Source organism: Nicrophorus vespilloides, unplaced genomic scaffold, assembly GCF_001412225.1.
Source record: "Nicrophorus vespilloides isolate i.1.1-1 unplaced genomic scaffold, Nicve_v1.0, whole genome shotgun sequence".
NCBI classification, from domain to species: Eukaryota; Metazoa; Arthropoda; class Insecta; order Coleoptera; family Silphidae; genus Nicrophorus; species Nicrophorus vespilloides.
In genome coordinates this window covers 1-9,516 of record NW_017099550.1, presented here as the reverse complement: position 1 = coordinate 9,516, position 9,516 = coordinate 1, and the positions used below count along the sequence as shown (strand labels likewise).

General features: G+C 41.8%; 2 protein-coding genes across 2 annotated transcripts; both read left to right on the top strand.

Moving 5' to 3' along the window:
- Positions 1-1,757: 1,757 nt before the first annotated feature.
- On the top strand, positions 1,758-5,904 carry LOC108564714 (sialin). The gene is made up of 7 exons (XM_017923812.1): positions 1,758-2,016; positions 3,991-4,060; positions 4,122-4,342; positions 4,403-4,639; positions 4,699-5,284; positions 5,345-5,586; positions 5,645-5,904. Exons 2-7 carry the CDS (start codon positions 4,048-4,050, stop codon positions 5,873-5,875), a joined length of 1,530 nt encoding a protein of 509 aa, XP_017779301.1. The 5' UTR covers positions 1,758-2,016; positions 3,991-4,047; the 3' UTR covers positions 5,876-5,904.
- A 1,333-nt stretch (positions 5,905-7,237) lies between these two features.
- Positions 7,238-9,053, top strand: LOC108564712 (sialin-like). Its single transcript, XM_017923810.1, has 7 exons — positions 7,238-7,256; positions 7,307-7,518; positions 7,590-7,826; positions 7,893-8,198; positions 8,261-8,540; positions 8,600-8,841; positions 8,913-9,053. Exons 1-7 carry the CDS (start codon positions 7,238-7,240, stop codon positions 9,045-9,047), a joined length of 1,431 nt encoding a protein of 476 aa, XP_017779299.1. The 3' UTR covers positions 9,048-9,053.
- Positions 9,054-9,516: the final 463 nt, after the last annotated feature.

Sequence of the window (9,516 nt, the reverse complement as noted above, 5' to 3'; positions counted from 1 at the left end):
CACGGTCAACGTAATTATGACTGTGTCTGTATGTGTTTAGTCACCTGAACTGGAGTCATTTTCATTAAATCAAACTATCTGCTGTCATTAAACATATGACAAATGTCAAACAAAGAGCAGTTGATTTTGCAACTCGATTCCGATGCAAACCAAAGTTACCAACGAAATTAACATTATGTAGTTTCAAAGAGGTCGCGAAATTATCGTCAATAAACGCGAAAAACACACACATACATTACATAAAAAAGTAATAATAAAATAGCAATAATAATGGTGGAAGGTAAAACGAAAATCATACGTGATTGCGTGTAATTGGATGGAGAAAAAGCGTGATTGACGAAGTCGGAAGGCCGCCGAAAGTCAATGTCAAAACACAAATGTGACATAACAACAACAACAACAAGAGATTTGCAGAAATCTAGGAAACAAAACAACGGAAAATAGTTGACACATGTTGTTAATGTGTCAACTATTTTCCGTCGATCAGATTCCAACAATTAACACGTTAACGAGTCTCATTAATCGAGTTGTAAACCAATTTACAAATAAATCATCGTGTGCAATTCATATAAATCGCATAGTTTACTTATTCTCATTCAATTTATCGACGATTGTTTCGTTCCGTTCGTCTCCTGCTCCAGCATCGAATGCCCGTCAATCTGACAGATACGTCAAAATTATCCGATATATATATTTTTTTTATATAATGTTCGTCGTTGGAATGCGCGCTCTGCCCGTAAAGTGCATTTAACGATACGCGTTTGTTTACATCGATTGTTTCCTTTCAATTTTAATTGATGATTGTTGTGCTGTACACTTCAGTTATCAATAATCGCCGTGAATCACACGCAAAATATTCGATTAGTTAGATTCGTCATATATAAACAAAACAAACATATGCGTGTGTGTACCTGTACCTGTCATTTGTCAATTCTGTAACAAATTTGACAATTGACTGTCAACTTGTAATTGTTGTTTACGTTATCAAAATCATCGAGTGTCAATGATGCACGTCATTCATCTGTCATTAAAACTGCTATGTTTTTGTTTGTCGATGCTGTTGCTTCGATCTTTTTCATTTTCGCGATGAAATTAGAGAACGATTCTTTCTTTCTTTTCGAACTCTACCAAATCTTCGTTCGCATTTTTAAATTCCTCTGGGCGAGAGTTCTTTGACGCTCTCCTCGCGTTATTCAATCCGCCCGCTCTCGCACAACAAAACAGCCAGTGGAAATATTTCGGAAACTTTTTTTTTCTTTTTTGTTGTCGCCTCTTCTGCCTACTACTTCGTTCTCCTTCTATTATTACAGTTACAATTGACATTCCATCTTCGCTCTCTCGCATCACCTCTTGTTTTTTTTTTGTTGTTATTTTCACCATCTTACCACCCGCAGATCGCCGACCCCTCTGAAAACCTACATATTTTTTTGTTGTTTGTTATTTGTTGCGTGTTCTTCCTTTTTCGAGGAAGGTATGCGCGCTTATTCTTTTCGGTTTTATTTTGAGTACCTTTTTGGTGGTGGTCATCGTATGGTGTAATTTCGCGACGGTACCTGTAGCAGCAACAGGAGGACCAGAAGATGTTGATGATAATGATGATGATGGTGGTGGTGGTGATGGGGCACAGAGAGTTAGAGAGAGGGAGTCAGGCGAAAGGGCGTTAGACGGAGCGAGACGGAGAGAGCGACGTTCGAAAGAGGGGGCGCGATCGTGGGGGGCGCGGAAAGGGGGGCGGCCGGGCGCCGGCTTCTCGCTCTTTTTATTTTTTCGAAACGCGTTATGCGAGTCGGTCGCAAGTTTTATTATCATAATCACACGGCCGGACGCGAAACCGAAATTTAGTCGTGGTCCCTGCCCTCACGCAGCAAGCCGAAACCTCTTCTCTCCTCAGACATCCACCACCATCCAACAACAACAGCAGCAGCAGCCGCCTCCAACAACAAAAACAACAGAAGACGCGCACCGAGATCAATAGAAATTTCAAAAATCCGAATCAAAGATTGCCCAAAACTTCAGGTAACTTTAATTAACACCTTACCCTCTATCCTTCACCTCGAACGAGCGCCAATTTCAAACAATTCAAAAGTTTCATTTATACAATTAAATAAATTTCTTTCGAGAACTTTCAAAAAACAACGAGAACACTTTTGCCTCGAATCAATTTTCCGCTCCGATTCACCCAAAAATTAAAAAAAAAAAACTTTTCACAAAACTGAACTCATTTTAGAGTAATTTTTGATTTGCACTTTCGCCCGAAAGTTTTCTTACTTAATGAACTAGTAAAATAAAGAGAGAGAAAATAAAAACTCTTATAGATATTTGAGAGAATGCAATCGAAAACAATTGCAAGCGCAAGCGGAAAATTAACGAAAACAGGCATTAAAGATCTGTTTGAGCAATGGCTTTAGATTAGATTAGTTGAAGAGAAAAAGAAAGAAAACAGAGTGGCCGTCTCCCTCCGTCAATGACAAAAGACAACAGAAAAAAAAACAAAACAATCGTGATCATCCATGGTTACCGGCGCTGTTCGTTATGTTTTATGGTTAGTCGTTATATAATTGTTTTGGAATATATCAAGTGCGCGCACATCGCTAATGTTATTGTTATCAGCATTTTTTTGTTATTTTCATGTGTGTTATTATTTTAATAGATGTACTTGAAATTCACGGTCGACATCCAAATTTGCGACGATCGCTTCCAACCGCTTCAGACCGAAAAAAAAAAAGGTGTTAGAAATATCTAAAAGTTTTCGCGGCTCCGCTTTCCGATCGTGCATAGAATAAAACGCGTCAATTGCACAAAAAGAACGAATGGTGAGAGTACAATCGAAATATATGGGTAAATTGCTTCATTTATAATTGAATCAATCAATTTATACATAAAATACACCCGAAACGATTATCCGATTATCGAAAATCAATAATCAGACTTTCTTTTTGGGGATTTTCGGAACTCGTTTAGCGTCGAGGATTCGCTAATTGCGGCGACAAACTGCCGATTAATGGGTTCAGACAACATGTCGACGATGTTTCGGAGAACGAGAAAACGCGGAATTTCCTGTTACACGAACAATCGTACGAAACGACGCGCGAAACCAAAAAAAAATTGGTCTTAGAAAAGTGTGTCAAACGCTTGACACCAAAAAATTCGACCGAACATTGAAAAAAATGCGGGTACGAATGCGTAGAATTATGTTTTCCGTTATCTTCGTTGGAGTCTTCACAATATATTCATGCGATTATGATAATCATCGGGCGTTAATATCGAGCGCGCGCGGGAAAGGAATTCTGCGATTTTCCGCAGCAGCCGGGGGGGAAAAAAAATTGCTGCACCGGCCCGCCCGTCGGTGACATTGGACCTGGGGCGATCGTAAATCAAACGACGGAACAAATAGATACGTAAGAGATATTATTGTCATTATTTATTGTTATTGCTCTGTACTCGCGTGCCGTGCCACAAAATTATTATTGTTCATCGATTCGTTTTCATCGCAGTTTGCTTTACTTCATGTTACCATGATAACAATAACAATTGCAATTTATCGAAACAAACAATTTGATGCGAATGTCAATTTTTTTTTTGACGTTTCATTCAAAATTCGAACGAATCGCTTAGCAACAGACGCATCATTTGTTTGACGTTTAAAATAAATGAAGTTTTAGTTGTGTTATTAACGAAACATTGAATTAGCGTGTTATTGGCGTTGCATAAGCTGATGCAAGTGTATCTTACGTTTATTATTATTATTAGGAGTAATAATAATAATTTAATTGGTTCTGCGGTTAAATTCTAATCATCTTTTTATTTTACATGCAATTATCTGCCTCCTCCAACCGATTTATTTCCGCGAAATTGACGATTTCCATCTCGTGATTCGTTTCTGATGATCAACAACGAACATATCTCTAATTAAGATACACTTATTAAATGTTTTTTTTTTTAAAGAACACTTTGGAAACTTTCAAATTCGCTTTGTTTCTTATTTTCCAGATTCGTAGCATGCGCACACGTTTATTTTGATTGAAGAACGAGTTAACGAGCAGTGAAATGACGAAAATCGGTACGTTTTGTAAATTGTTTTGAGTTTTTGCAATTAATGTGTATATTGATGTTTTGTGCAGATTTTATACCGACGAGGGCCGTGCTGGGTGTGATGATATTCACCGCATGCTTGGTTGCATACATGCTCAGAGTCAACATGTCGATAAACTTGATAGCGATGGTGGAGCCGGCGGGTTCCGCGAATCACGCCGGAGCTTCCGAATGTTCGGCGACCGGCGTTTCCAAACCCGGTGATAACGAAACGATGGAGATTCACGAGAAATTAACCGCTGCCCCTGACGTAATTACAAATTGATGTTTTTTTTATATAAAATTTGTATGAATGAATTTACTTTTGCAGTTTGGCGTTCGGTACGAGTGGAATTCAAAGATCCAGGGTTTGATCTTGGGCTCGTACTTTTGGGGCTACATAATTTCATCGATGCCGGGCGGTTTTCTGGCCGAGCAATTCGGCCCATTGAAAACCGTCGGCGTTTCGACGCTCGTTTCTTCTGTACTTACCATCCTGACACCTCTAGCCGCTTCCTGGCATTACAGCGTCGTCATAGCTAACAGGATACTCTTGGGTCTTTTGGGCGTAAGTTGTTGAATTATTTAAGTGCGATTTTGATTCAATGATTTTGATATGATTTTCAGGGCGTTATATACCCGGCTCTGCACAGTTTGATCTCGCGCTGGGCGCCGCCCGAGGAGAAGGGCAAATTCGTGGGCGCTTTGCTCGGCGGAACTCTAGGAACGGTACTGACTTGGCCCATGCTGGGTTCGATCGTCGAGAGTTTAGGATGGACGTGGGCGTTTTACATACCCGGCGGATTGGCGTTGCTCTGGTGTCTGCTTTGGTTCTTCTTGGTCTCCGATTCACCGGATCTGCATCCAAGGATCAGCGATGAGGAGAAGTTCTACATCGCCAAGAGTTTGGGTGACAGCGTCGCCAAGAGGAAATCGATCGCGCCGTACAAAAGCATGGCGCTGTCCGTTCCCTTCTGGTCGTTGGCCGTCCTGCATTTCGGCAATCTCTGGGGATTGTATCTGCTCTTGACGGCCGGTCCCAAATTCATGTCCGAGATCCTTGGATTCGATCTGGGACACTCGGGTCTCCTCGCGGCGCTTCCCTACTTGGCTCGCATGATCTTCGGATTCATCTTCGGACTGATCGGGGATCAGCTCAGGAAATCCAATAAGTTATCCGTCACCTGCATAAGGAAATCGTTCGTTTTGTTCTGTGAGTGTGTTACGATTGATTACAATTTTCTTTTTCAATAACAACTTTCGTACAATTTAGCTCACATCGTTCCCGGCATCTTCCTGCTGGCCGAGACTGCGATCGGCTGCGACGCCATCCTCTCCGTCACCTTCATCACTTTGGCGCTCGGCTTCAACGGCGCCTCCACCATCACCAACCTGCAGAATTCGCAGGATCTGGCGCCGAATTTCGCTGGAACCATTTACGGCATCGCCAACTGCATCGGCGGCACGACCGGCTTCATCACTCCCATGCTCACCGGCTACTTGACCGAAGAGAAAGTAAATTATTTCGATTATTATCACTTTACATCCATCACCGTTGATTTTCGATTTGCAGAACGGCCTGTACGAGTGGCACCTGATATTCTGGGTGGGAGCAGCGGTCTACATCTGCTGCGGTCTGGTGTTCTGTCTCTTCGGAAGCGGCGAGGTGCAACAGTGGAACGCAGTGGTCGAGCCGCAGGATCCGGAGAGCGAAGAAAAATCCACTGCGACGAAGGCGACCGGCATCGTCAACGACGCTTACATTCCGCATCCCGAGGCCGACTCTGAAAACACCAAGGTCTAAACGATGATTCTAAACTGCTCAAAACAAAAAACGACGGTGCTAAAATCTAAACGCAACATAATAAGCTTAAGCTATTAGTTAAGTAACGATTTGTGCGAAGGCGACTCAAACACACACACGCACAAAATCGGAATGCCTACAATGGAAATCAGTATTGCCTTTCATATACAATTTTATATTATATATACATATATACTAACTAGTATACTACTACTATTACTACAAGCTGCGTATGTTTAAAAAGAAAATCAAATGTGATCTTATTTACTATATAACTAATATTATTACTGTTAGATTATTAAGATGTTTTATTTATAATGTGTTTTTTTTTCGTCTTCATCGAAGTTTATTTTGAATTTTCCAAACTAAATTTTTCAAATATTTGTTGTTTTCTTTCGACCGTTCATTTTACCCTTGAAGATCAAAGAAAAAAATTGATTTTTCGTATTCGTATTTCGAAAATGTACGTAGATTTTACATCGCAAGCCCGACAACCGAAAGACCGTCTATTGAAATCCCGACGTTCGAAATCCCGACAATGTTAAAATCTTGACTACCATAATCCCGACAATGTTAAAATCTTGACTACCATAATCCCGACAATCAAAATCCCGAATATATCGAAATCTAGACTACCATAATCCCGACAATCAAAATCCCGAATATATTGAAATCGTGACTACCATAATCCCGACAATCAAAATCCCGACTATGTTAAAATCTTGACTACCATAATCCCGACAATCAAAATCCCGACTAAGTTAAAAACTCGACTACCATATTCCCGACAATCAAAATCCCAACTATATCGAAATCCCGACTATGTTAAAATCTCGACTACCATAATCCCGACAATCAAAACCCCGAATATATCGAAATCGTGACTACCATAAAAATGTTATTGTAGATATTTATAACAATAAAAGACACTGTCGGGATTTTGACATAGTCGAGATTTCGATAGACGGTCTTTCGGTTGTCGGGGTTACGATTGCCACCGGATTTCAGGATGTGTATACTTTTATTGTAGCACCTTATTTTGTTTTTGTTACAGGTACGCAACGGTAAACTTTCGCCTTCGTAACCAAATACAAAGTAAAATCGTTTAACGCGAATGAGTACACATATATAAGGAAGTTTTAACTGTTTTCATCGTCTTATTTAATTACTGAACTAAATATTATATATTTACCTGTATTTTCTTTAACAAGCAACACTTTTTTCTCGGTGCAAAAACTGTGTTTGTCGTTTACGAAAATTTGTTTATTGTATTACCAACTTAGAATATCGTGGAACGGTTGCCAACCTAATCAATTGATTTTCAGTTATGTGACGTGTGGCATGAAATTGAATTTCGGAACGATGGAGGAAAGACGAAAATGTGAGTAGAATAATGTGTGAATGTATGTTATTTGTATTGTTTCGTTTGAGGTTACATCCCAATGCGCGTTGTCCTGGCGATAAACGTGTTCACGGCGACGCTGATGAGTTACATGATGCGCGTGAATCTGTCCATCATCATCATAGCGATGGTCAAGCCGACGGGTCTATCGAAGAGGATCAGCGATTCGGAGTGCATCGACGCGGGGAATTCGTCTGCGAACACTGCGAACGTTTCTTTGCTGGACGTAGGGTTGTTCTTGGTTTAACCGTTGGCAACATACTCGCAACAATTGCTTTTGTTTTTTTTGTTTTTTTGTTTGTTTGTTGTTAGTACGGGGAGCGGTACGCGTGGGACCAGACGAGTCAGGGTTACATCCTCGGCGGTTACTTCTACGGTTACGTGTTGACGTCGTTTCCTGGTGGAATCATCGCCGAGTACATCGGACCGTATCAGACGGTCGGCGTGACCACTCTGATCTCTGCGGCGTTGACCGCCTGCACGCCCTTCATCGCGTCCCTCCACTTCTCCGTTATCCTGGTGAACCGGATGTTGCTCGGCGCTTTGGCAGTGAGTATTATTGATTTTGAATCGATGGGTTTTCCATTTGCGTCATGTTGGTATCGTGTTTGCGAGGGGGTGGTGTTTCCGGCGCTGCAGTGCCTGATTGCCAGATGGGTGCCGCCTGTGGAGAAGGGCATATTCATCGGGTGTCTTCTGGGTGGCACCTTCGGAACGGTCATCACGTGGCCGCTTCTCAGCGAGGTCATCATGAGGATGGGCTGGACGTGGGCCTTCTACGTGTCCGGTCTTTTGCCCGGTCTCTGGTGCATATTCTGGTATCTCACCGTCAGCAACTATCCGGATCAGCATAGGTGCATAGACGAGCGCGAGAAGAACTACATCCAAGAGGCCGTCTCATCCAACATCGCCAAGAAGAAGGTACGTACATTCATATGTTTCATGCGACGTTGCAAGTTGTTGTCTCATTCTATGTTTTGCAGGCAATTCCACCGTACAAGGCTATGTTCATGTCCTTCCCGTTCTGGGCGCTAGTCTTCCTGCAGTTCGGCAACCTGTGGGGCCTTTACCTACTCCTCACCATCGGCCCGAAGTTCATCTCCGAAATCCTCGGCTTCGACATCCGGAAATCCGGATTCCTTTCAGCGCTCCCACATCTGACGCGTCTCGTTTCCGGTTTCATATTCGGCGCCATCGGCGATTACATCCGGAAGCGCGGCAAACTAAGCGTCACGTTCGTTCGAAAGTTCTTCGTGCTCTTTTGTACGTATCAATCAATCAATTTGTTCGAATTTCTTTAATTTAATTTAATTTTGTTGCAGCTCACATGTTACCGTCCGTTTTTCTCTTTCTAATTACAATGGTGGGATGCAACCGGATGTGGGCGGTGGCCTTCATGTCATTGGCGCTCGGCTTCAACGGGGCGGCCACCATCACCAATCTGCAGAACGCGCAAGATCTTGCGCCGAATTTCGCTGGAACCATTTACGGCATCATCAACATGACCGGCAACATGGCCGGATTCCTGGCGCCGCTGATCGCAGGCTACGTCACGCAGGAGAATGTAAATATGCAAATCATCGCCATACAAATTAAAAATAAATAAATAACTCTTTTTGTTTGTTTTGTTAATAGAACGGTCTTTCCGAGTGGCACATCGTCTTCTGGCTGGGAGCATCCATCTACATGGGCTGCGCCATCATCTTCTCGTTCTTCGGCAGCGGCGACGTTCAGCCATGGAACAAGAAGCCGGACGCCGGAGAAACGTGAACTCATCACTCAAAAACAAATGCATTAGGAAGAAACAAAATTATTGTCAGAAAACATAATAAATTAAAGGTGCTCATTCATATTCATACTTGTATGAAAACACTGATTTTTATTTATTACTGGCAGTACGAAAAACTGAATTACAACCATTTTTTGGCAATTTCAATTCACTTTTTTCCAATTTCTAAAGCTTATAGCAGGCGACTCGATGACAACACGAAGATGTATGTAGGCTCGTTGGAAAGGTGAGACCTTCAGCTTTCATACGAGTGGTCGATGATGTAATTATCTTGAGTGGTTGTTGAGAAATTCACGAAAAACTGAAAAAAAAATCGAAAAAAGCGTCGTTTCTCTGTTATGTAACAAACATTACGTAACTTTTGTTGCATAAAAAGTTGCGCAGCGATTGCGTGCATCTGATTATGCAATAAAATCATAAAAAAGTTTTTAAATTTTCGAGTTATTAACG

What these genes read in the sequence shown, in the direction of transcription:
- LOC108564714 (XM_017923812.1), top strand. An exon ending in AATTAACCGCTGCCCCTGAC is followed by an intron (nt 4,343 to 4,402) that starts GTAATTACAAAT and finishes TTACTTTTGCAG; the next exon opens with TTTGGCGTTCGGTACGAGTG. An exon ending in TACTCTTGGGTCTTTTGGGC is followed by an intron (nt 4,640 to 4,698) that starts GTAAGTTGTTGA and finishes TATGATTTTCAG; the next exon opens with GGCGTTATATACCCGGCTCT.
- LOC108564712 (XM_017923810.1), top strand. An exon ending in CCAACATCGCCAAGAAGAAG is followed by an intron (nt 8,199 to 8,260) that starts GTACGTACATTC and finishes TATGTTTTGCAG; the next exon opens with GCAATTCCACCGTACAAGGC. An exon ending in AAAGTTCTTCGTGCTCTTTT is followed by an intron (nt 8,541 to 8,599) that starts GTACGTATCAAT and finishes ATTTTGTTGCAG; the next exon opens with CTCACATGTTACCGTCCGTT.